At 34.2% G+C, this 27,477-nt stretch overlaps 4 protein-coding genes across 5 annotated transcripts; 2 read left to right on the top strand and 2 right to left on the bottom strand.

Annotated features, from left to right (window-relative positions):
• Positions 1-3,382: 3,382 nt before the first annotated feature.
• On the bottom strand, positions 3,383-4,504 carry LOC141691710 (uncharacterized). Its single transcript, XM_074496469.1, has one exon. It carries the CDS (start codon positions 4,502-4,504, stop codon positions 3,383-3,385), a length of 1,122 nt encoding a protein of 373 aa, XP_074352570.1.
• A 2,595-nt stretch (positions 4,505-7,099) lies between these two features.
• LOC141689200 (uncharacterized) lies at positions 7,100-8,902 on the top strand. Its single transcript, XM_074493408.1, has 3 exons — positions 7,100-7,183; positions 7,344-7,516; positions 8,442-8,902. Exons 1-3 carry the CDS (start codon positions 7,172-7,174, stop codon positions 8,602-8,604), a joined length of 348 nt encoding a protein of 115 aa, XP_074349509.1. The 5' UTR covers positions 7,100-7,171; the 3' UTR covers positions 8,605-8,902.
• A 1,668-nt stretch (positions 8,903-10,570) lies between these two features.
• LOC141691709 (uncharacterized) lies at positions 10,571-12,470 on the top strand. Its single transcript, XM_074496468.1, has one exon. The coding sequence runs from the start codon at positions 10,571-10,573 to the stop codon at positions 12,329-12,331; it is 1,761 nt and encodes a 586-aa protein (XP_074352569.1). The 3' UTR covers positions 12,332-12,470.
• Positions 12,471-12,493: 23 nt separating this feature from the next.
• LOC141693802 (high mobility group B protein 7-like) lies at positions 12,494-14,861 on the bottom strand. Of its 2 annotated transcripts, none has more exons than XM_074498970.1 (8): positions 14,435-14,861; positions 13,777-13,859; positions 13,583-13,622; positions 13,365-13,493; positions 13,206-13,263; positions 13,079-13,123; positions 12,904-12,993; positions 12,494-12,821 (listed from the first exon to the last, which is right to left on the bottom strand). In XM_074498970.1, exons 1-8 carry the CDS (start codon positions 14,827-14,829, stop codon positions 12,717-12,719), a joined length of 945 nt encoding a protein of 314 aa, XP_074355071.1. In that variant the 5' UTR covers positions 14,830-14,861; the 3' UTR covers positions 12,494-12,716. The 2 variants fall into 2 exon arrangements, with proteins under 2 accessions (XP_074355071.1, XP_074355072.1); XM_074498971.1 differs by having other exon boundaries at positions 13,777-14,306; positions 14,435-14,571.
• Positions 14,862-27,477: the final 12,616 nt, after the last annotated feature.

Here is a 27,477-nt window from a genome sequence, read left to right as displayed (position 1 = left end):
ATCAGCAACTAAAGTGAGCAACCCAAGTGATTTATAAACTACATCATTTTCTTTCATACGTTGTATTCTCCCTAGTTCATTGTCTGTCGCTGGTAGTGGTGGCGGGGGAGGCAACTGTAACCATAGTTATAAGGTGTAAAGTAATTAAATCATAGAAATTAAATCACCTGAAGAGAACAAAAAATCAAAAGTACCTCAACATCAAGGTCATTCTCTGCGGTGTCTTCATCATCATCTGGTTCAGAGGCTAACTGTAATTTCCTCCTTGCCGATCCTTTTTCTTTCAGACTTGCTTCTTGTTTACTTGAACTCATCTCAGGCATGGGGGAAATTTTCGTCCTCTTACTCCTTCTTTGTTGTTGAAGCAAATGAGTTGTAGTGTACTTACGCTTCGGTTGTTTCTTAGCAGAACCTGGTTGTTTCTTAGCAGAACGTGGATTAGCTACACATAAATACAAATTAAGGAGGCTTAGCATCAATATACACAAAATGGGACTGCTTCACAAAGATTACAAAGAAATGCAATAATTACCTTCAATTATGTTTTTCCTTGCTCGTATTTTAACATGTGGCTGCATCTGGCAAGTGGGCTCATGTCCAGGTCAATAGTGTTGTCAATGTAAAAATGAATTTCTTCGTCATTCTCGCAGCCAAGTACATGTTGATTTACATCCTTGTCATCCAACAAAAGATTCCAGCCACCCCTCTTTCCTTTACTTATATAGATTCCTCCAATTTCTGAGAAATTGAGGTAATCTTTCACAAACTCAATAAGGACAGTGTAGGAAAATCTTTCCACGTCCACGCGTGTTAGCAACATTGACTTTCCACCAACATAACTTGCTTTCTGAAACTGTCCTTCATAGTGTAGCCTCACATTTATCATTTTATCCATTCTGTAGAAAAAAACATTAGAACTCTATGACCAGCATACAAATGAACATGAAGGTAATTAAATAAAGAACAGAGAACAAATGTACAAAAAAGACAAAAAAGACAAAAAAAGAAGCAATAAAAGTAGACTAAAACAAATGGACATGAAGGTAATTAAATAAAAAAAGAAACTTATATAGTTCGGCAGATATAAACTACACTTCAAACACATAATTAAAGACCTTACATAAAAACAGAGAACAACATGAAAATACATAGTTAACCACTATTATGTTATACAAATACACAATCTAAGGAGATGGAACACGAATTTGTGTTAAAGGAACATTGTCCCTAATCCAAACCCCTTCAGTTTCACAATTTATTCCAATATTATATGAATGATAACTGCTCAAGTCTTCTTCCATTGCGTTCTGATTTTCAGTGTCGCACCAGTCCCTCGGTAATTTTTTGATAACATATTGACAGTTTTTCTAAACTGGATCATCCACATAAAACACTTGCTGAACTTGTGAAGATAGGACAAAAGGATCAGATTTTTGGCGTAACTTATTAAAGTTTACTCGAGTAAGACCAAAAGGATCTTTTTCTTCTTGGTACCAGCAACATTTAAACAGGACCACTATAAAAGCTCCCCAATAGTCAAGTTCGAATATTTCTTCGATTGATCCGTAGTAATTGACACCCCCAACTACTGGATTCTGGTCTTTCGAGCTTGCAAAGGTAGTGGTCTCGGCTGTTAAAAATACCCCACTATTTTGTGTAGTACATCGGGAATCTCTAAATTTGGTATGGAATCTGTATCCATTTATTACATAGCCCGTAAACTTCCTAGCTAGTTGATTAGGCCCCAAAGCAAACACCTCTAAATCCCTTGAAATATTTTCTTTTTTCAGAAACTCATCTTTTAACCATTTCCAAAAGTCTTCCATGTGTGCTCGTTCCCTTTATATTTTTGCTGACTTGCAAGACCATCCATGAAAGCTCGATGCTCCCTGAATAGTTAATAAGGTCAAATAATATATATAGATATCAATACTTAACTGGTGAGTAAACTAAAAGGGACATTAGAACTTACTTGATTAAACTTTCTATTTCCTTATTATCGGAATTAAAAAGAATATAACAATGCGCTGCCTTCCAATCTGCATCTTTCATTTTGAATATCCCGCCATCCTTATTCTTTTTTGTTCCGATGTGATATTCCACATTTGTTCCATATTTTCCACAATCATTTGAATTATTTTCTACTACTCCATCGACGTCTAGAAACCTTGAACAAAATATGACACACTCTTCAGCCAAGTACCCTTCTGCAATAGAACCTTCTGGCCTACTTCTATTTCTAACATAGCCTTTCAACTTTCCTAGATATCGCTCAATTGCAAACATGCAACGTAGGTGCTCAGGTCCACCATATTCTACTTCTCTGCATAGATGTACAGGAAAGTGGACCATAATATCGAAAAATGGCTCTGTGAAAATCATTTCAAATTCACAAAGTATTACCATAATTTCTCTTTGCAACTTCTTGATATCATCTAATTCTACCACCTTGCTCCACAGACCGCGAAGAAATGAACCCAACCTGATCATCGGTAATGCGACCTCGGGTTTTAATGTATTTTTTACGGCAAATTGCAATAAATAGTGGAGTATGAAATGAGCATCATGGCTCTTATACCCCACCACCTTTCTCTCTTTTATGTGCACATACCGACTTACATTTGAGGCACAACCATAAGGAAGTTTGGCATTTTTCAATAGGCTGCAGAAATTTTCTTTTTCCTTATTTGTCATGTCAAATATCGCTGCCATAATTTCAATATGCTTTCCATCGTCACTTTTAATAGGATGAAGAGGCTTTCTTATGCCCCGATCCTGTAAATCATAACGAGCAATTAGGTGATCCTTCGACTTGCCACTTATATTAAGCAAAGTACCTAATATTTTATCGCATATGTTCTTCTTTATATGCATGGCGTCCAAGTTATATCGAAGCGGATTATGACACCAGTAGGGCAGATAAAAAAATATTGATTTTTTTTTTGAAAGGGCCAACCCTTTTACGCTTCCTCCGGGTCTTATCTCCAAACTGATTTTCATACCCCCATAATAACTCTTCAATTTCTGTTCCTGTTAATGGCACTGGACTATTCCCCATATCCATTTCACCATTAAATCTCTTCTTATCTAGCCTCCACTCGAGTGTCGGATCAAGAAACTTTCTATGATTCATTTAGACAGTTTTTTGCTATGTTTCAAATAAACAGAAGAAGTCTCGTAATGGCACTCTGGACATGCTAGTTTCCCTTTCGTACTCCAGCCTGATAACATAGCGTACCCCAAAAAATCGCTTATTGTCCACAACGCGCTTGCTCGTAAATTAAAATTCTCGCTGGTCAGGGAATCATAAGTTTCGACACCATCTTTCCACAATGCTTTCAACTCCGAAATTAAGGGTTGCATATAAACATCAATATTGTTCTTAGGAGAATCCGGACCGGATATTAACGTGGACAAAATCAGATTTTCTTGTTTCATACATAGCCAGGGGAAGGTTATAATTTACCAACACGATTGGCCATGTACTATGACTTAAATTCATTGAACTATATGGGTTAAAACCATCAGCTGCTACACCCAATCTAAAATTTCGATTTTTCGCTGCAAAATCAGGATAACGAGCATCCATCGCCTTCCAAGCCAAAACATCAGCTGAATGTCTTAATTTTCCATCTTTTGTTCGTCCTAATGCGTGCCATCTCATAAGTCTGGAAAAGTCTTTGCACAGGAACATCCTCTGTAACCTTGATCGTAGTGGGAAGTACCTCATCACGTTTGCTGCTACTTTATGAATCTTCGGTGGATCATTATTTTCAACGATGCCATCTTTTTTATGTACAACCCACCTCGACACACCACAAGTTTCACATTCATTTTTTTCTTTATTTTTACCCCAATACAACATGCAGCTGTTGGGGCATACGTGTATTTTCTCATAGTCAAGGCCTAAATCCCTAATGACACTCTTTGCAGCATTAAAAGACAAAGGGAGATTGGCATCAGGAAACGCTTCTTTGATCAGCTTTAGTAATTCTCCAAATGCAGGCTCACTAATTCCGTAAACGCATTTTAAATGATAAAATCTGATCAGGAAACTTAATCGAGAAAACGTAGTACAACCGGGATATAATGGTTGTTTTCCTTCTTCAACATGCCGAAAAAATTTCTTAGCGTCTGCATTTGGTTCGTCTTCACAGCCTCCTTGATTTTCAAAATTCTTACGCGTATAATTGAATATTGCATCTAAATTGTCTTCAAATTCAATCCCCATTTCACAATCTTCAAAGTCATCAGTACCTCCTAATTTTGTCTGTGAAACCTCACAGATCCAATCGGCATGTAACGGAGAAGGGCCATTGCAAACAAGATGATCGTAGATGACATCTTGACAGTACCAATTACGTTCAGTACATTTTTTGCACGGACACTTCATTTGATCGCCATTTTTGTAGATGGGAAATGCATTTTTCAAAATTGCTTTTATCCCTCTTATATACTCTGGACTGGATCTTGGAAAACCTATCCAAATGTAATACTCGTCCATTTTTACGAACCCTGTGACCTATTAATAAAGTCGATAGGAGATTCAACACTTGTGTAATTCTTAGTACATATTTTATCTAAACAGGTCATGTTCATATAGTGTTACCTACTCATTAATACTATTTTAAATCATACAAAGTACTATAATTAGAGGAAAGTACGCTAATTATACAGTGTTACCTATCATACTATCATACTATAATTAGAGTAAAGTACTATCATACTATTTATATGGTTTTACCTATTCATTTTATTTAAACAGGTTCAGTACGCTAATTCTACCATCCGCATTCATAATTCCAAATCAAAAGTACGCTAATTCTACCATCAAGAATTACACTCCTTCACCGTCATTCTTATCAGTTTAACGGTTTACACACAATCTTGAAAGAACAAGACTGGATACAATATAACATAATAACAAGTAATATAAATCCTCAAACTAAACCACATGGTGCGAAAAATATAAATTACTTATAAAGCATAATATAACAAGTAACATAAATCCTCAAACTAACAAAACTTTCCCATATATAATCAATTATGCATACATTCACATACATACAATAACTAACAAATAATCTCAGAAAAAGCAGGAGCAATGAGTGCAGCTACAAGTAAACATAATAAAAAAACATAACAAATTAATATAAAAAAACAGAATGTAGACTAAATCGAACCCAATAAAGACATGCAGTGATGAAAACATGAAAAACATCCAAAATCAAAATCAAACATCAACCACAAACATATCAAAATCAAACCCTAAATCGAATTCCCCTAAATCAACAAAAACCCTAAATAAAAAATTAGAAGCTTTTTAGAAATTACCTGCAAAAGCTTTTTAGAGCACGCAAATCCAAAAGCCCCTAAATGAAAGCAAAACCAAAAGCCCCAAAGCGACAATGGTGCATAAATTGAGAGTTTGAGCAGAAATTGCGACACAGAAGCGAGCGGAGGTGTGGTACAAATTGCGAAACTACAAATTGAGAGAGTTTTTCACTGAGAGAGTTTGAAAAATTGAAACTAAAAACTAAAATGGTACTTTTCACCGAGAGAGTCGAAAGAAGAGGGAAATGTTGAGAATTGGGGGGAAATTTTGGCTGCCCAAAATTTTGGCATCAGTACTATAAACATATATCTGTGTCTGAGTGCTTTTTCATTAAATTTATTTATTTACTGTATAGTTAAAGTATAAGTTATGCAAATAAAAACACACCAACTAAGCTGGTGCAGTGGTTGTGAACATCTTTGTTTAATTGGGTGGTCTTGGGTTCAATTCCCTAGGCTAGCAAACCTTCTTGACATTTTTTTTTAATATTACTATTAATATTAAGTGAGGTCACGTGGAACTCACATTATACGAAAGCACTCTCTGTCCGATCAGAGAGTGTTTCTGACCCGTCAGAGAGTGCTTCCGGATAAAATGGGTACCCACATGTTGGCCCAACACCCCCTCTTTTTGCATTTTATATTTTATTAAAAAATAAAAAATATTTTGCATTTTTTATTTAATTGAATATTAAAATATAATTTTATTAATTAAAATATTTTATATTTTAATTTATTTTTTTCTTTAAGTACGTCGAAGGTCTTGAATTCGATTCTCCAGTCCCACAACAGGGCATCGCCACGTCTGCACTGTGGGTCCCACATGTGGGCCCACTGTGCCACGTCAGCACTGGATGTGGGCCCACAGTGCCACATCAGCATTTTATGTCCATGTCAGCATTTTTTTTATTTTTTTTAAAATGTGTAATGCAACACCAGTAACTCTAGTGTTGCTTGTTGCGCAACACTGTCAATAACTAGCAACAGTAACTTAACTATAATGCAACGCTTATTCTACTCTGTTGCAAAAAATCAAAAAATTTGTAGATAATGAAACGCTTTTGGTGCAACGCTTCTTAAAAGGCATTGCATTTGAGCACTTATGGCGTAGTGAGGTCTGGAGACGTCATGGATAGATCCCATTAAAACTCATATTCAAACCGGTTGGTTGCCAAATGATGCTACTGAAGCACGGAAGTATCTTGAAGTAAAAATAAAATATAAACTATAACAGTATCTTTTCAACTATTACTTTTGTAAGTTTTATTGAATGTACACATTTGACGCTGACTTGCAGGATCCTTCATAAACCAAGTGAAGAGTTGCAGCACTGTTTTGACACCGAGCACCCTAATATCATCAAAGAATCTTTGGTTTATGCTAGAAGTTTATTAGAGTTCTGTTCATATCCAGCTTTGAACATGATGACGAGGCGTCCAGATTATTTGGCTGACAAAAATTTTCGTCGCTTAACATTTGATATGATGCTTGCATGGGAAGGGCCAAGTGCTGAGAATGAAGTAAACATCGTAATTCACACCACACCCGTTATCTAAACTTCTAACTTTTGAGCATTAATAGTTGTCTTGCATTATGTTACGTGGCTAGAACATATTATGTTTAGGCTAAATATGTTAGTTATTCACTGTAACTGCATTATTGTTAGGTATTAATTGTTCAATATTTGACAAGAGTAAAAGAGAATGTGAAGTGACCAATGTTATACTAATTATTTTTATCATCCTCCGCGTGGAAACTACAGGAAACTACTTCTCGCAGTAACCAGGAAGTGGAGGATGAGGAAGGGTGGTCACTTTTCTATTCTAATTCAACAAATATGGCTGCTCAGGTAATCTCATTTCCATTACACTCTCATAATGGGGTCAATAAGGAAATGTATTGACAGCATCTGTTTAAAGTCAAGTGATTGCTATATTGAGATTTCTGTTACAGTTGGTGTAGTTTCCAAGGACCTTCTGTTTTATTATTGTCTTAATTCTCTTTTTCAGGTTGATGACAATAAGACTGTAGGATTGGAGGCTTTTATTACACGAATTGCTCCTGCCTGTACAGCTATTGCAGATGTAATCACTGTTCACAATTTCTTTGATGTACTGACTTTGTCTTCAGGACACAAACTTCATTTTATTATCTACGACAAGTACCTGCGCAGCCTGGAAAAGTAAGGATGTATAATAATTAAGTAAACACTTAATAATAATTGATTCTTATGGTCAACTTCCACTTCCAGTAAATTATGGAATAATTTTACTATGTATACTCTCGATCACTGGTTGCCTTAACCCTATGTGTGCTACTATGAATATTTCATCAATAACAAGAAGTGTGTTTTCTGTAAGTGCACTTGAGAAATGAAAACCATTAAATAGGGTCACATATTGACCTTTGAGCAATGGCTTCTGATTGTAATAAATTGAAAATGTATAATCATGTATATGGATTGTTTATGTGACTTTACTGGAAGTATAATTTTTTGTCCATTAATGGAAATATGTCATTTGCCCATTGCCCGTTATCTTGTCCGAGACATGTAACGGGATGGATGTTACTGTACGTTCTGCACTGTTGATCCATTTATGCAATGAATAAATTGGATGGGTTTGTTAAGATGGCTCACTATGAGGGTTCAAGATATGGTGACTTGAACAAAAGAATACGTTAATTGTTTAGTCATGTCAATACTCCCTTACACATATGTGGCTCATTTAGTTTTTGGTAACACATAACAGAGTTGGTGTTTTTGTAGTTTTTTTTATGATAATTAAACATACTTTGAACCCTCGGCAAAGGGAGCAACGGAGATACCTCTGCACTGCGGTTTCAATAATCGGTATCATTCATGCAGTTCAGTCTGAATTTGGACCATGTGTCCATCTTGTCAAAACACTTCTGTTTTTTTTTTCAAATGACACCTATGTATAGAATAAATTTGTCATCTCTACTTCCTAAGTAAGATTGATAATAATTCTCATAATTTAGCTCTCTTAATTTGAACTCCTTTATTGTGAATAAACCAAGAGCAAATTATGTAAGTTTTTGTCATCCATTATAATCCTATAATCATACTTTATGGATGTTTACTGCAGGGTGATCAAATCTGCTGCTAATGTAAATACATCTTCGTCAGCATCCAACCTTCAGCTTACTGAGGGAGAGATCATTTTAGATATAGATGGGACAGTTCCCACACAACCAATTTTTCAGCATATTGGAATCTCTGGATGGCCTGGTAGTAACTGTCCTCCTTGAAATCCAATGTCATTCGCTAAATTTGATAAGTCTGCTTGCTAATTACTCATTTCCTGAATCTGGTTGCTAGTTTGTGCAATGTATATTTGGATAGTGACTCTAGTATGATTTGGCTTCTTTTAGGCGGGTCGTCTGACATTGACCAATAAAGCTATGTACTTTGAGTCTATGGGAGTTGGAAATTTGAATTAGCTGCGGACATGAAGCAGGTTATAAAGCCTGCTCTAACAGGACCACCGGGTGCTCGTCTCATCAATTGTATGATAAGGCTGTGATGTACAAGTCTACATCAATGTATGTTTTGTAGTTTTATCCTATGCTTGTATTTTTAGAGTGTGTAAACATCCTGATGTCCTAGTTTTTTTAATCTTATACAGCACAGAGCCTGTTTATTTTGAATTTACTGAATGCAAAGGAAGTTCACGGCGGGACTATTGGTTGGATATCATTCTAGAGATCCTAAATGCTCATAAGTTCATCAGGATGTAATAGGTTTGCTAATTAATTATTGTTATAGTCTTGATCTTTAGAGCCGACAAGAAATCTAAGGTTAAGTTATGTAATCACTACATTGTACTGTTGTAAACGGAGTATATGATAGCTGGATACTTGAAACTAAACTTGGTCAGTTTGATTATTGTTTGTCGGTTGATAGCTCGAGAGGTACTAGTTCAATGCTTCTTTCTAATAGTAATCGTGTGACAGCTCATTGCACAAACATAAGAGGGCCTTGCTCATTATGGTCTTAGCCTTCCTCTACATCTTATTAGCCAAAAAGCTTAACACAAGTCATGGCCTATTGCAAAAAAACTACGAAAATGCACTAGTAATTATGACAATATTGACCTGAATCCGAATAGACTTGTCCTGAGCAGGGAAGAAGTACAAATTCGCAACTGCTTTGAGGCGATTTTGTTAGCGAGAAGCTTAATTAAGATAGAACGGCTAATTAAGGTAGAACGGCTAACAGGACTTTTCATCTAACCGTCCACACCACCCGCACCACAAATATGAGTTTTTATCTTCGAGAATAAAAAGGCAATTTGATACAACATGTCAGGGTGAAAGGTGAAGACCCCCCAATCAGAATCTAACAGCCATAAATTAACATCTGATTGCTGTAAAGATTAAATATGATGGCCAAGATTTGTAGGCCATGGACCACGCCAACAACCGAGATTAATGTTCTGATAACAAGTTGAAGTAAATTTGAACTAGGGTGAGCACTCCAACGTTTGAAATAAATTGACAGTCCTCGTGAATCAGAATTAATTTTACAATGTGAATCTGTAATTCACCTATTTTTGTTTGTTTATAGTTAAACTCTGTTCCTATACAGAACAGACACTCAAAATTTGAATACATTATCATTGTTCTTCTCTGTCAGAATTCATATATTCACCAGTCATTACCACCTTCTCATCATTATACCTTCTTGTCTAAGTGAAGGAACATGAGCACATCCAATGCAGTCCCACTTGCTGCATTGGGACTCGCATTGTGACCCTTAGTCAGCAAAATAGAAGACCTGCAGCGTTGGAGTAGTTTTGTAAAAATAGTCCCGTCCCACCGTAGTGGTCCGGCCAGTTCCATTTCTTTGTATTTTTTAATCTTTTTTTTCTTCTGCTGCATGTGTCAGCTGTTGCATGTTGCTTGTGTCAGCTGCACGCATCTGCATTTTATATATAAAATAATGGGACCCAGAAATTTGACAATAGGCTTGCATTGTATTGATTTGGCCATTTTCGAGTTGAACCCATTTCTAGATTACGGTGGCAGCTAAAATGTTCACTAGGTAGAGAAAAATGGGACGCCTCTTACCATCTCTCCTTTTCTGTACTTTTCCTTCATTTCTTTATATATATTATCTGACACCATAGTCAATTTGTCAGGTCCCACTTCAGTTCTTAACTTATTTCATAATTTTATAAAGTTCTCAGATACAATTGCTTGCCCATTTTCTAGAATGCAGGTTCTAATATGGGTTTTGAAGTTCTTGATTATTCTTACATCCATTCATCTTTCTTTGCAAGAATCACCAGCACGCTCAGACATTGACAGAGCTGCACTTCTCGGTTTAAAAGCCGTAATCTTTAAGGACACAACTGGGATTTTAGCGTCATGGGTAGGTAAGGATTTCTGTGATGGAGGCTGGGAAGGGATTCAATGCAACCCGAAAACAGGAAGAGTGACACAGTTGCAATTGCAGAGGCCAGAGAGGGATGCATCAATTTTCATGAAGGGCAGTCTTTCTCCTTCTCTGGGTGATTTGAAGTTCTTGGAAGTGATGATAGTCAGTGGGATGAAAAGAATTGGAGGAAGCATTCCTGAAAGCTTCTCAAATCTTACAAGCCTCACACAGCTAGTCTTAGAAGACAATGTACTTGACGGCAACATTCCTTTAAGTTTAGTTCAGTTACCCTTTCTCATGGCAATATCATTAAGTGGCAACCGTTTAACTGGTCCTATTCCTCCAACCATTGGGAATTTAAGAAACATTGTCCAGCTTACGTTGGCGAGAAACTTCCTTGAAGGTCCTATCCCAGCCACATTTAAGAATCTTCTTAGGTTACAGTATCTTGATCTTAGTCACAATTCCTTATCTGGGTTCATCCCACTTTACCTAGGCCAGCTCAAAAATCTGACATTTCTTGATTTTTCAGACAATCAATTATCAGGTCAAATTCCCAACTCTTTAGGCGGTCTAGAAAGTCTTTCAGACTTGTCTCTAAGCCATAATCAATTCAGTGGGAAGATCCCGGATGAAATTGGGCATCTAAAGTCTCTTACCAGTTTGTCACTGAGCTTGAACCAGCTTAGTGGTCAAATTCCAGAAACTTTATCACAGCTAAAGAACCTATGGTACCTCAACTTATCAAGAAATGCACTTTCAGATCCTTTGCCTAGTGCCTTTGACAAAGGCATTCCTTCTTTGTTGTCAATAGATTTGTCTTACAACAAGCTCAACTTAGGGACAGTTCCCATATGGATTAGGAGCAGGGAACTCTCTGATGTCAATTTAGCCGGATGCAACCTTAATGGAACACTCCCAGTCTTCACACAACCAAATTCCTTGACCTCCATCGATCTATCCGAAAACCATTTCACTGATGGGATTACAAATTTCTTCACAAGAATGTCTTGCTTGCACAAGGTCAAGTTATCAAACAATCAATTAAAGTCTGACCTTTCTATATTTACATTGCCAACAGGAATTACCTCTCTTGATCTCCATTCCAACCAACTATATGGGTCTCTTTCAAGTATCTTGAACAGAACAAGCAATTCTATGCAAACTATTGACTTGACAAACAATGCAATTTCGGGTAGTATTCCTGAATTCTCTGAAGGCTCAAGTTTGACAATGCTCAACATAGGGAGCAACAAGATTACTGGCCAAATTCCTAATTCTGTTTCAAACTTAGTTACACTTGAAAGGTTAGACATTTCGAGAAATCAAGTAACAGGCACGATACCTGCAAGCCTAGGGTTGTTACTTAAGTTGCAATGGTTAGACCTGTCCATCAATACACTTGTAGGAAAAATTCCAGTAAGCTTGCTAGATATCGAGAATCTAAGTCATGCAAACTTCAGGGCAAACAAATTATGTGGCATGATTCCACAAGGAAGGCCATTTAATAAGTTCCCTTCCACCGCTTTTGGCCACAATCTGTGCTTATGTGGAAAGCCATTGCCGCCATGCAAGGGAATGGACAATGAGAGATAAGGCAATAAATTGCTGGCTCAATTCAAAGGAAGTGGACATTTATGCTCATTACCTCATGTGAGCATTTAAGAATTTCTTTAGGTTACCTCAACTTGTCAATGTAAATGAACAAATAATGTATATGATAATACTTATTATACACCTTTGTTGAACTTGCTGAACTTTAGCTTCCAAAACTCTCAAGTGCCATCTTCAAATTCAATTTATATGATTTCAGAAAATAGTAACCAGCAGAATTTCATATCGAGGAACAAAAGTGACCGCGTTACTAACTTGTTACTAAACATTGTTCCGAGATCCAAAAATTTACTTCATAACACCACCTAGTCATTTGTCTAAACAGTTGAAGAGGAACAATGCAGCTATGAAATCAAAGCAGCAAATTCTATTCATCATCATCTACTGTCTCAGCCTTCGCTTTCTCATTATCACCTTCTTCATCCACCTTCACATCCTCTTTTTCACCTTCTTCATCAGCATTGTCTCCCTCCTGCAATCAAATCACAACAATTATTTAGACAACACAAACTGCTAATTGCCATAATACTAGCTAGCCGTAAACTAAAAATTACGTTATCTTCTGCTTCATCATTTTGCTCCTTCAAATTCCTCTCGTACTCGGCCTTCCTCTCTGCTGCTTTATCAACATACACCTTTTTCTCCTACAGACATACAAACAAATTCAGTTCTTCCATACATGTGGAAACATTCAAGTAAATTACGAGACAAATTTATTTCACCACTCACTTCATCTGTCAATGATTTCCATTTCTCACCACCTTCCTTGGCAACCTAAATCCAATAAACGAACATTCAGTAACCAAAAAGCAATTCCAATGTGTTTTATTCACGTAAATTATAAAATTAAATTTACCACTGCAACACTCTTGTTATCGGGATGCTCTTCCTTGTAAGTTTTCCTGAAATCCTCCCTGTATCATACATCACTCTGTTAATACATATTCCAGTTCAAAAACAATACAATAATTAACAATCCCGCAAACACTTAAATAACTTAAATGTACATATTTACATGAAAATAAAGAAGGGAGTAGTGTGGCGCTTAGGCTTATTTGAATCTTTAGGCTTCTTCGGGTCTTTAGCCTTCTTCGGGTCTTTAGCTTTCTTCTCCTTACGTGCTGCTGATTCAGTTTTTGGTTTCCTGTAATTTACACAGGAAATAAACATCACAAAACAACCAACCTACAAAAGCCTAAATCAAATTTACAAGAAAAAAGTTGGCAGAATTACTTCTTAATAGCCTCGGCCTGGCTTTCAACAACGAGAGACTCTGTTCAACAAATCACAAAGATAAACTCTAAATCAAACACTTAACAACTATAATATCAACATAAAACAATTGAACAAATACATATATGCGACACCAAATCATAAACAATCAGACTAATTGACAGTGATATGTGTGTAGATTTATATAAATTGACCGGGATTAGTCTTCAATTTGGCTTCGGTACTGCAATTATGCATTCCAATCAATGCTGCAGCAACATCCTTGTTGCATTCCTCACTATAAAATACAAAAACTCAAAGTCAATAACATGTTCAGATTGAAATCAGTAAGAAATTATCAACATGTATATACAACAACTACATGTGTATTACAATGTTTCAAAAAAAAAAAACTACATGTGTATTACAATATCATTTCCCCATCAAATTCAACAGCAAATTAGGTCAAAATAGTATACAAAAAAAATAAACATAAAATCTGTGGTACTTGCACGGAGAGAGAGAGAGATAAAAAACAGAAGTTCCACATGAATAAGCAGAGAGAGAGAGAGGGAGAGATCGAGATCAAATGCAATATCATATCTGTGAAAATTTGAGAATGTTTGGACATGTGATTGGTACACCCGCTATCAATCAACCAAGCATCCTTTTGATTCGGAGCAACTTGACTTGCTAAAAAAAGTTGATCATCTTCCTTTATTGTTTCCGACATGCTCGCTTGAATCTACATTCAGTGTGATTAAACTTCTTGCAATAGTTAGCATTTAGTTTTTCCTTTATATCAGCAATTCTTTTCTCCATGATTCGTTCTTTTACAAATTGAATATGGCGTAAATTTTTCTTTTCTCTCACCTTCTTTGACATAAGGCTGGACTCCACTGATTTGATGTGCCTCCTTTTTTATTTTTCTTAAATGAGGAGATCTTGTGCTTGGATTGGAAAGCTCCTTCTCCGGATACCTCATTTCGTCTGGACATCCTATCTTCATGAATTTGTAACGATACTATTAATTCCGAGACAGTTAGCTGTGTGAGATTTTTAGATTCTTCGATCACAGTAACCAATGTATCAAATTTCTCGGATAAACCGACCAATATTTTTTCTACAATTCTTTGGTCAGTTACATTTTCTCCATTTGATTTCAGTTCATTAACCAGCCTAATTATTCGAGAAGAGTAGTCCTTAATTATTTCACTATCTTTCATCTTAAGGTTCTCGAATTCACGTCTCAAAGATTGAAACTTCATTGCTATAGTTTTCTCATTCACTTCGAATTCTGCTTTCAAAATATCCCACGCTTCTTTTGCAGAAGTAGCATTCATTATTCTAGTAAATATTGTGTGCCCGTTTGGAAAATCTTAAAATAAGTAACTTATGACTTAAAATGAATAAGTAATTTATAAGTGATAAGTAAATAAATACTTATAAGTTATATAAGTGTTTGGATAATTTCACTTATAAGTCAGAATTTTTTTTAATTTAATAAATTAAAATAAATAATTTTTAAATATAATCATATTATTTCCTGAATTTTAGATTAGATTAACATTTAAAAATATAATTTTTAACATTAAAGTTAATAAAAACGCAAAAAATCAAATTAAGTTGAGAAAAAGTATGTCATTACTAACATTCAACTTATCAGCTTATAAGTTGAAAATCTGACTTATAAGTTAGGTACACAAACAGTCCTCGATAAGTACTTACGGGCTTATAAGTCAATAAGTGACTTATAAGCTCTGGCCAAACAGGCCCACAGTATCTGTAACTACAAGATGTATTTTGGCTAATGCCTCATCATTGTGTAGCTTGTAGGACAACTTTCATTTTGATACTTTAGAATTTGTAGTTTTCTCCATTGAAAATGGGAATAACTTATTAAGAGAATGCCATTATTATATATTATATTGCGGAAGTAAGTATAGGCCTTTGTGATCTTTAGGCTCTTGAATACCAAATGTTGGATATTTGATTATATTGTGCTAAATATAATGCTGTCATGCATTCCTGAACCTTAATTAATTCTGAAAGCTTATCTGCAGGTTCATATCTGATCATGAATCTATGTTAAGATACATATATGATCTCATGCTTTGAATCTCAGCAGCATCTCTCATATTGTTGATTATAATAGTTTGCTAAATATATAATTATGTAAAATTTATTAAATTTGTAAAAAGATGTATTATCATAGAATTGACTAACTATAACCTTTGTTATACATTACAAATAGTATCAAAATGATATATGTTTTGCTATAACTTTTATATAGTTCAATAAATACATTCAATACGATAATGCAAATGATTTGTAGGATTCACCACGAGCTCAGGAGCTTACGATTAATATATGATATGAGATATTGATTACGCCAATCAAATTAAAGCAAAATTCGAATGATCATCCATTGATTAAGGAAACAAAGACGTTTTGTTTTACTACTTTGAGCATAAGAAAATTGACGTGACAAGTGGGTCGTCTTCTTCACACATATGACATATGGCATGAAATGATCATACATAGATTATGGAGGGACCCAGTAAAAGTGAGTTGGGCTGATGGATTATTGTATAATTAAGACATTGAAATAAGAATCCCTTGGATTGAGGGAGGATATAGTAGTACTCGTAATTAGTAATGGTCGGTAAAATCTTAAAATAATTTTAAGTAATTTATAATTTAAAGTGAATAAGTGACCTCAAAGTGATTAGTAGATAAAGTGTCTATTTGGAAAATTTTAAAATAAGTAACTTATAATTTAAAATGAATAAGTAAATTATAAATAATAAGTAGAAAAATATTTATTAGTTAAATAAGTGTTTGGATAATTTTACTTATAAGTCAGATTTTTTTTCTTAAATATATTAAAATAGATAATTATTAAATATAATTATCTTAATTCTTAAATTTGAAGTTAGATTAATATTTAAAAATATATATTTTAAAACTGAGATTAATAAATCAATGAAAAATCAAAATAAGTTGAGAAAAAGTACGTAATTGCTAACATTCAAACTTATCAACTTATAAATTATAAATTCAACTTATAAATTGGGTTGACAAACAGTCGTAAATAAACTGTTGCGAGCTTATAATCATTAAGTTATATTATAAAATTTTCCAAACAGGCCCCTAATAACGGTGGCGTTGAATGGCGCATGGGACCGTTTAGTTATAATTTTCATCATTAACTAAGTACTTTAGAGCATCTTCGATACTTATTTGGCTAAATAGTACTCCCTCGTTCCTCCCATCCCACTACTTTACTCACCTTTTTAACTTTCTTCCACTACTTTATTATTTTTCTTAAACTCTGCGCCCAACCCAAATTTAAACATTTGGGAGGGAAGGAGGGAATATAAAATATTGATTATCTAAAATTTAATGAACTTGTATGAAATCTTCTTTCGATATAGTTGACTCATGTTATCATTATTTGAAATTATAATAAATAAAATATTTTGTTTTAATATAAGAACCGATGTGACATTTGGCTACAGGTCTTAGATGATTAACAAATATGACCAATATGAAGAGTTTGACTATATTTTTAGTTAAGAGAAATGTCTAACTGGAGTGTATACTTTTTTACATTATTATTATTTATATTTACTAGTAGATAACCCGTGCGAAGCACAGACTGAGATCAAAATATCAATATTAAATAATGATTATAATTTTTTTATTAAAATATGTAACAAATAAAATTGTACGATTATTGCAATTTTTCTTTTTAAATTATATGTAACTTTCATTAACTCAAATCTTATTAGAACAACAAAATCAACGTTATTATGTATCCATCGTTCAAAAAGACATAACTTATATTTTACATCGAAACTTTAGTCGCAACACGATTGATGGATAATTTAACAAAAAATTAAATCAACATTACTAAGTTATTGCATATTAAATTTCTTATTGTTAGGTGAATATATATGTGTTTTTATATAGTTTGTGATTGCATAATTTTTTCTTATAAAATACTCATTATATATGTATAACTTTGCATTTGATGTTAAAATAGAATTATGTAGGTATGAATCTAGAAATTACAATGTATATACGATTCCATTTATATAAAAACAATATAAATATGTGGTATATAAGAATAAAAAAACGGGGAAAATATTACATATAGAATTATAAGTCATATATGAATAAAAAAGAATAAAAATGGTATATTTAGAGTTATAGTAAGATTTAAAAAGGGATGAAACCAAAAGTTTGTAAAATCGAAGACAGGCAATAACTAGCATAATAACCCGTGCGAGGCACGGGTCATTTCCTAGAGTTTTTTATGCATCATGTAATTATAATATTTTTAGAGCAACTCCAACATTATTCATATATAGGCTCTTAAGTCAAAATTTGAAAAAATGGAGATAAAATTTCTCTCCAACAAGCTACCTTCCCCCTCTATAACATAGGAGTTTCTAATGTTTCCTCACTTTTAGAAGTGAATACCCCTCCTCAACTATTATTATATTATACTTTTCTTGTCCGTCTATTTAAAATAAATGACTTTAATGAATAAAAAGATAGATAGAGAGTGAGTGAATTTAAGGAGAATTGTTGTAGAATTTTTTTGATTTTGCCTTCTAAATAATTAGGAGCTCATTTATTTATATTATTTATAGTGAAAATGCAAGGAGGTTGTTGGAGTTGTTCTTAGTTATTTTCTTATAAATAAATGCTTTGCAATGTCTAACGTATATCAAATAGAAATTGATTGTTTATCGATGTATATTATTTTCATATAAGACATTACCAAATTACACAACGTTTCTAATATAGCTCATTAAGCAATATATATATATATATTCTTTTTTATGTTATATAATTTGTATATAATAAATGAATATAATTAGGGTAGTCAATGTACGTTTAAAACGAAACGATTAAAGTTAATCTGTAGAATGTCCTTAGTATGTTTACAAATAAAAAGCTAAAAATTAACATATATGTTAAATATAGAGTTGACCAAAAATTTTGAATTTATTTAAATAAACTATATGTACCGGTATATATTATTACTAAGTTCACTACTAACTTACAATTAACTTACTCAATTTAAAAAGATAAAAAATGCATAACTAAAGTCAGAATGACTTGCAACCATAATATATAATAATGTAAAATTTATATTAAAGTTGATTTTAATGAAAAATATTAGTTTTTAAAATTCAACGTATATATGGGAAAATGTTAGTTTTTTATTTACACTACTGTTAACAAAATAAGATTAAGTTATATGTATGTGTGTGTTAGCATGTAAATTATTGTATGTTACATTTTTTAGTAAATTATGATGGTTTCAATTATTTATATGCTAAATATCTGATTTATGTATATGTATAATCATTATTAACATATAGTGAGACAATTGATTACTTAAATAACATGTATTTATAATTATTCAAAAATTAAAACTATGTAATAAATAAATTGTTATAATTTATATATGGTATTCACATTATCACTGACAAACAATCCATATCTATTTTTTTATGCAACCGAGTATCAATCATGGTTGCAACATTAAAATATGTTAGGTCACACACACTGTAGAAGGGGGTTGAATACAGTGTTTATACAATCAAATCGAATATAAGAACTCAAGTAACAGAAAACAGATTTTATTCAACACAATAAACTCTGTTACAATATGAAACTGTCATCTCTCAGTGATGAACAAATTATCACGAGAGCTGCTAGGGTTACAAAGAATAATAACTTCGATAATGATAACACTTATAGTGTAAACCCTATGCCTGTGTTTATATACTACACAGTTAAAAGATAATGTTCTAATTTATATGGAATATAATTCTGCTTCCTAAAATATATCAACTAGTTATCTTTTCTTCCAAGTATTCTATTCTTCATAAAATTCTTTCTTCATGCATATTTATTCCTGTCTTAGTCTCGATCTTCTTTCCTTTCAATCAGTCGCTTGCCTTATCTGAAAGTCACCTTAAACCCTGATATTATCTCCTGATAAATATCATCTGATAACTTAAGTTCTGATAACTTAAGTTCTGATATATTAAGTTATGTCTTCAGTATAAGTGTTGATTTCCAGTTAAGTACTGATTTGTCCTGTTAAGTAAGATCTGAAAACTAAACACAAATCATATTAGCCATGACATCACAAATATATCTAACAATCTCCCCCAACTTGTAAATTAGCATAGTATACAAGTTTAACAGATATTTGATGATGTCAAAAACATTAAGTACAAATGCATGAGAATTTGACTAGATAACTACAACTTACAGTCCTTTTAGCTTTACCATCTTAAGGTTTGATAACAGCTTCAATCTGTATACACTTTCAGAATTTAAGCAGTTGTAGATCTTTGACTTGGCTTCAATTTCTGATCTCTTTGATGTCAGGAGTTGTTCTAAGATAGTTCTTCAAAAGACATCTCTCAACATATTCAAGTTCATTAACCATCATCCTTTTAGCATTTATCAATTCAGCTGTATCTTCACCAGTTTGAAAAATAGCTGCTCTGAGATCATTTATCTTAGCTTTTCTTATCTCCTGATCTAGTCTGATCAGATATGCCTTGTCAGACTCTAGATTGAATTCCACAGCCTTATAACCCAGAAAAGTAGTTATGATCTTAGCAGAGTTAGGCTTCATATCGACAATATCACCTTTGTGATCTCTGTACTTGGGACAGTATGTGCTGTCAGACTTTATAGAGTAAAGCTTCTTCTATCTTTGAATATGTGATTTTAAATAACCTGTAGCACTATCTGTTAATCTGTCTTTCACTTGAAGTAGGAATAGAATATGTTCCAGTTCCTCAAAATACTTCAGTGGTATAGCATTCTGCCTGATATGGTATACCCTTCCATCTGTCATAAAATATAGCAAGATATGTTCTTTCAAAAAGGTATGGTAAACCATTTGTACAGATTCAAGTCGATTCAATCTTTCAGGAGTTGCTCCAACACCTGGTTTACTTAAGGAAGTTGGATCATTGGTAGTGTTATGTACTCTTCTTTCATCAGAACTACCCAATCCAGATTTATCTCTTGCTTCCTTTCCTGTAACAACTCTTGCTTCAAAAACCACTTGTTGCAGTCTTCAAAGATTGAGTCTGTTTAGCTTTGGTGAATCCTGGTAGGAGTATCTTTGAAGGTTTAACATGAGCAATGTCAGAGGTTTCCTTTTCCTTATCTTCTGATATCAAGCCAACTTAAGCTATGTCAGAGGTTGCTTGCTTCTCTGTCATATCAGAACTTACTACATCTTGACTCTGAACAACATGAGCCATGTCAGAGGTTGTTTGAAAAATCTTCTTTGAAATCAGAGTAAGACTAGCATCTTCGTCATCATCAGTTATTTCTTCATCCTTGACTGGCATATAAACCTTTACAGGTTCATCAACTTTTTCTTTGCCCTTGGACCTTGGATCAATTTCCACTTGTGATTTGGCTTTGGTTGTCTCAGAATTTGTTCTTTCCTTTATCACAATACCCTTAGGCTTTGGAAATTTCTTTTCAACAACAAAAGCTTTAGATTTTGTCTTGACACCTTCTTCTTTGAGTCTAGCTTCTTCTTCATTTAGACTCTCAAAGTCCATTCCTAGATTTTCTTCAAGAAATAACTCCTTTGAAATTTCTTCATCAAGTTCCAAATATTCACCAGAACTTATTATTTTACCAGTATCAGAACTTATTCTTCTCCGAGTATCAGAACTTGTTCCTTGACTTGTAATTTTAGATTTACTTGATGAAAATCCTTTGCCTTGACCTCTACCCTTATCAGGGTTTCCCTGGTCATCATTTCCATCATCCTTTCCCTTCAGTGTCTGAATAGATTTGTATTTGGACACTTTCTCCCCCTTTTTGGCATCAGCAGGTAAAAGAAGAGATACAAGAAATTCCACTGACGATTGGATCTCATTGAGTTTAGTTTGCTGAGAAGCTTGATTCTTTAAAATTTCATCAATCTGAGTTTGTTGCTTCTCCGGAGTTTTCTCTATGTTGGCAATTCTGTCAAAGGATGGCTTGAAAAATCTGTTCTTTTCAAGTTTCACATTCATATCTTGCTGGATCAAAGTTTCTTGAATTTTATTCACCTTGGCATGAGTTTTTGAGTGTTGACCCTGAAGGTGCCTAGTACTCAATGCAGTAACTCTCAGTTGTGCCTTGAAATCATCATTTAACAGCATTTCATCAGCTTTTTCCAGATGCTCAGCAAGAATCTTTTCAGAAGGAACAAAACTAACTGAGTTCCATTCCTTAGCCCACTCCTTTCTTCTAGGAGTTTCACTCCAAGGTACTGGTACTTCCTTAACAAACTTCTTGATTAGATCAACTTTGTTAACTGTTTGTTGAGGTGCATGTCCCGATGGACCAGCTACATCAGCATTTAGATTGGTAGCAGCTTCACCAGTAGTTTCCTTATTGACAGCATCAGAACTTGCAGATCCTGCAGTATCAGCATCCTCTGATAAAATAGCAGTATGTGAGGCTATAGAGGCTTCAATATCATCCTCTAAATTCGGATCTGCAGCCATGTTCTGATCAACATCTAAAATTGATGTTATTGGTGGAGTGAGTTGAATTAGTGGAGCTTCCAAGTACAAAACCTCAGGCACAATCAAGTTATGAATATCAATTTCAGCACTTGTACCTGGTTTTCCAGTATGTACAGGATCAACTATAGGTGACATAGGAGATGTAGGTATTCTGTCTTGAGCAGTTTCTGGTTGTGCAGAAGGAAGTGATTCAATAACAATTGGTTCTGTTGAGATCAGAGATTCCTGATCCCCTTCCTTAGCTGCTTCCACTACATCCTCTGAATCTGACTCAACTATGTCCCTATGAGCTCTCTGTTTCTTTAATTTCTACAAAGGTGGAGACACTGTAGGAGCTTTATCATCAGAATTTAACTTGCTAAGCCTTTTAAGGGGCCTAGAACTCCCAGTTACAGTATCTTTCTGAGAAGAAACCTTCTCAGCTTCTACAACAACAGGTTCTGATATGGGAACCTGTTCCTCAGTTGTTTCCTCAAATCATCAAAATTTAATCAAAATATTCGTCATAAAATAAAATTAAAAATCGATGAAATAAAGATTAAGAAATTGCAATTAAACATGCACAGTCACATAATTTGAGAAACAAAGAACAAATCTTGCAATTAAAGAAAATTTCATTGATATATCAGATGATTACATTTCATGAAATTTATCAATTACATGCAAAAATTACAAGATAGTCCTATTCTTAGAATCCTAACATCAACAGCCTTAGTCCTAAGCTAAGAAGCCTGACAAAGCTGATGGTGAAGAAAAACGGATGGATGACAATTAATTCTTCTTCCTACTTTCAACAAAGAGAATAGCTAGACGAATAATTTGCTCCTGCTGTTTAAGAATATGAAGATGAACTTCTCTTTGGAAAGACAACAGATCATTTTTAATGTTATCTGGAAGTTGAATCCAGATGACGAATGGAATGTTGTTGATAGGATATGAAGTCGGAATTCCATTTCGAAAGATAGTCACAATTTATGTGCCATAAGAGTAATACCAACTAAAATGTACCATTATTTGAGAGAAATAAACAGATGTGATTTTACTGATGAATGACCAGTCATTCAAATAGGCAATGGAATACTAAGGGACACGAGGAATGTGTAACAATTACAAGTAAAAATAATGACCCCTCGACTCCCTAGACTGATGTGTAATAATAACAGTCAGTAAAAGATCTGAAGCCAGAGTTAATGGGCACAGGATATAATAACAATTACTGTGCGCATGCAGTTTTTCAAGACATACACACTAACCACTAACCCATAATGATTATGACCGTTTTATCTCACATTAACCCATATTCTGTAAAAATATTATCGTTAAAGTAATGACCAAAAATAAACCAAGTAAATAAATACTGTCACGTCAGCAGTATAACTTGATTATTATTATGATTTAAAAGTCATCAGAATATGGCTTCTTAACTCGAAAAGTGAATGTTTATTTCTGTAATTCTTCACACAAATACTGATATGGTTTCATCAGAACTTAATCATCAGAATTTCCATCAGAATTTATCCTCATAATTTATGCAATCTGACACATAAACTGTTCATCTAAAACAACATTTATCACCACAATAATTTTCATCATTCATATGGAGTGTAAGTGTGTGCATTAAGCTAAATATCAGTCAAAGAGTAAAGTCTGATTCACTTCAGTACATCTTAGAAATAAGGCATAACTAAGAACTTTGCTCAAAATCTGTCATTATTCTGAAGCCTACTTTAGAATGAGTTCATGCATGAGTCCACCTCAACTGTTTTGTGCTCATTTTATGCATCTTTTGAAATTCCATTTTACAATGGCTTCTCAGTGTAAGCGAGTCACGACTGCTTATCAGAATTTATGTTGTTATCAGAGTATTTCTCCAGTAATCATAGAGTGTGAAAAGTCACCAATAAAATTTTATTTTGCTTTTCTAATGCATATTACTTAATACCAGCAATGCACTTGGGTCTTCCCTTCCACATTTTTACTCTAGATCTCAAAGGAGTACCTGATTTTTATTTTTTTTCTTTTTCTTTTGATAAGTGAGGCTTATCAGCACTTAGTACATCCATCAGATTTACTAACATCAGAACTTAACAGATAAGAAGCACTATTCTAGTTTTTGACTTAGTAATAAGATACACAAAGTAAACTTCAAGTAAGCTCAATATCAGAATTTGCTTGTGTTAAAAGATTTCCACATAAACAATTACTTCAAATATGGGATCTTTAGTATATTAAAGACTACTAGGTCAGCATCTAGCACAGTTATCCTCATTGGATTGAATAGTCACAGAAACATTCATATCACTATCAGAGTTTAGAAATTCACATCAGACAACAATCAACACTTAAGCAAATTTCAATTTAAGCACATAATACACAAAGATAGTAATATCTGTACATACTGATCATAAAATCTGATGTATCAGAATATAAACTAAGCAGATTTAGAGAAAGAATCTGAAACCATTCCAAGTTCATTTACCAATCTTGTAAAAGTAGCTTCACACAGTGGTTTTGTGAAGATATCTGCTAGTTGTTGATCTGTTGGAACAAAATGCAATTCCACTGTACCTTCATCCACATGTTCCCTTATGAAGTGGTACCTAATGCTGATGTGCTTTGTCATTGAGTGTTGAACTGGATTACCTGCCATAGCAATAACACTTTGATTATCACAGTAAATAGGGATTTTAGAAAATTCTAACCCATAATCCAGTAATTGATTCTTCATCCAAAGAATCTGTGCACAACAGCTTCCTGCGGCAATATATTCTGCTTCTGCAGTTGATATGGAAATTGACTTCTGTTTCTTGCTAAACCAAGAAACCAATCTGCCTCCAAGAAATTGGCAGCTTCCACTAGTGCTTTCCCTGTCAATTTTGCATCCTGCAAAGTCTGCATCTGAGTAACCTATAAGCTTAAAGTCTGATTCTCTAGGATACCACAATCCCAGATCAGCTGTACTCTTAAGGTACTTGAAAATTCTTTTCACAGTTGTTAAGTGAGGTTCTCTTGGATCTGCTTGAAATCAGTATCCTTATCCAACTTTGTTGCAGTGGCCATATGAGTGGATGCACTTGTACAATCTTACATTCCAAACTTTTTCAACAAATTTCTGGTGTACTTAGATTGACAAATAAAAGTTCCTTCTTCATTATGCTTGACTTGAAGGCCCAGAAAATAGTTAAGTTCTCCCATCATACTCATTTGATATCTTGACTGCATCAGCTTGGCAAACTTCTTACAAAGTCTGTAATTTGTAGAACCAAAAATGATATCATCAACACATATTTGCACCAAAAGTAAGTCCTTTCCATGGTTGAGGTAGAACAGTGTTTTGTCAATAGTCCCTCTGTTAAATCCACTTTCCAGAAGAAACTGAGCTAAAGTCTCATACCATGCTCTTGGAGCTTGCTTAAGGCCATAAAGTGCTTTATCAAGCCTGTAGACATGATTGGGAAATTTGGGATCTACAAAGCCTGAAGGTTGTTCAACATATACCTCTTCTTCCAATTCTCCATTGAGAAAAGTACTTTTCACATCCATTTGAAAGACTTTAAACTTCTTGTGAGCAACATAAGCCAAAAATATCCTTATGGCTTCCAATCTAACAACTGGTGCAAATGTTTCATCATAATCAATTCCCTCCTGTTGAGAGTATCCTTTTGCAACCAGCCTTGCTTTATTCCTTGTAATTATGCCATCACTGTCAGTTTTGTTTCTGAACACCCACTTTGTACCAACAAGAGACCTATTCTTCGGTCTTGGCACTAGGGTCCAGACTTTATTTCTTTCAAATTCATTTAACTCTTCCTGCATTGCTTGCACCCAATCAGCATCTTGAAGAGCTTCTTCCACTTTCTTTGGTTCAGTCTGAGATAGAAAAGAATGATAGAGACATTCATTTGATGTAGTTGTTCTAGTTCTGGCACCTGCATCAGTATTTCCAATAATTAAGTTAGGTGTATGTGCTTTGGTCCACTTCCTTGCAGATGGAAGGTTATCTCTAGAACTGGATTCTCCCCCATAATCCATGTTGTCTTCATCAATATTTTCTGATGCTCCCCCTGAAATTATGCTCTCTGTGTTGGATCCTTCAGAATTTGAGTTTCCAGAAATATCAGAACATGAGTTTCCAAAATTATTAGAACTTGGCCCATCAGAACTTGAAGAGCCTGTTGTAGGTTCTGATGCTTCTTGAGATGTGTTTGGATCTTCAGTATGCTCCCCCTGCACAGGTGCATCTTCCTTTGGCATAGTCACCACAGTTTCAATAACATCAGAGTTTAATCCATCAGAGTTTGCAATATCAGGATTTAGACTGTCAGGATTTACAGAATCAGAATTTAAAACTTCATTTTCGAATCTCAGCTGATCATGATCATTGAAATCTTCAAGTCCAGTAATCTTCTTATCATCAAAAGTGACATTGATAGATTCCATGACAACCCTTGTTCTTAAATTGTAGACTCAGAAGGCTTTTGTAGAAAGTGGATATCCAACAAAAATTCCTTCATCAGCTTTTAGATCAAATTTGGATAGCTGTTCAGGATGAGTCTTAAGAACAAAACACTTGCATCCAAATACATGAAAATACTTCAGATTTGGCTTCTTTTTCTTCACCATCTCATATGGTGTTTTTCCATGCTTGTTGATAAGTGTTGCATTCTGAGTAAAACAAGCAGTCTGCACAACTTCAGCCCAAAAGTAGGTTGGTAACTTTGCTTCATCAAGCATAGTTCGTGCAGCTTCAATAAGAGTTCTATTCTTTCTTTCAACAACTCTATTTTGCTGTGGAGTTCCAGGAGCAGAAAATTCCTGCTTTATTCCATGGTCTTTGCAGAACTCTTCCATGATCAAATTCTTGAACTCAGCGCCATTATCACTCCTTATGATCTTTACAGAATCTTTGAACAATTTATCCAGTTGCTTGACATGATCAATCAAGATAGATGCAGTTTCACTTTTTGTGTGCAAGAAATACACCCATATGTATCTGGTGAACTGATCCACTATGACCATAACATATTTATTCTTTGCAATAGACATGACATTCACTGGACCAAATAGATCAACAAGTAGTAGGTGATAAGACTCAAGAATTGATGATTCAATCTTTCTCTTGAATGAAGGTTTTCTTTGTTTTGCCTTCTGACATGAATCACAAAGGCCATCAGGAGCAAATACTGATTTTGGCAGTCCTCTCACAAGATCTTTCTTGACTAGTTCATTTATATTGTTAAAATTTAAATGAGAGAGTTTCTTGTGCCAATCCCATCTTTCTTCAATTGATGCTCTACTTAACAGACAGATTGCATAACCATCAGTACTTGTTGA

This window comes from Apium graveolens, chromosome 10 (genome assembly GCF_009905375.1).
Source record: "Apium graveolens cultivar Ventura chromosome 10, ASM990537v1, whole genome shotgun sequence".
In the NCBI taxonomy this organism is placed as follows: domain Eukaryota; kingdom Viridiplantae; phylum Streptophyta; class Magnoliopsida; order Apiales; family Apiaceae; genus Apium; species Apium graveolens.
The sequence above is the reverse complement of the archived record's forward strand: the minus strand, read 5'-3'. Positions and strand labels throughout refer to the sequence as shown.

Coding starts and splice junctions, on each gene's coding strand:
- LOC141691710 (XM_074496469.1), bottom strand. CDS start 4,504: ATGGACGAGTATTACATTTGGATAGGTTTTCCAAGATCCAGTCCAGAG.
- LOC141689200 (XM_074493408.1), top strand. Junction 7,517..8,441: donor TACCTGCGCAGCCTGGAAAA/GTAAGGATGTAT, acceptor TGTTTACTGCAG/GGTGATCAAATCTGCTGCTA.
- LOC141691709 (XM_074496468.1), top strand. CDS start 10,571: ATGCAGGTTCTAATATGGGTTTTGAAGTTCTTGATTATTCTTACATCC.
- LOC141693802 (XM_074498970.1), bottom strand. CDS start 14,829: ATGAAGTTTCAATCTTTGAGACGTGAATTCGAGAACCTTAAGATGAAA. Junction 13,860..14,434: donor CCAGCCTTATGTCAAAGAAG/GTGAGAGAAAAG, acceptor TGTATTTTATAG/TGAGGAATGCAACAAGGATG. Junction 12,822..12,903: donor ATGATGAAGCAGAAGATAAC/GTAATTTTTAGT, acceptor ATTTGATTGCAG/GAGGGAGACAATGCTGATGA.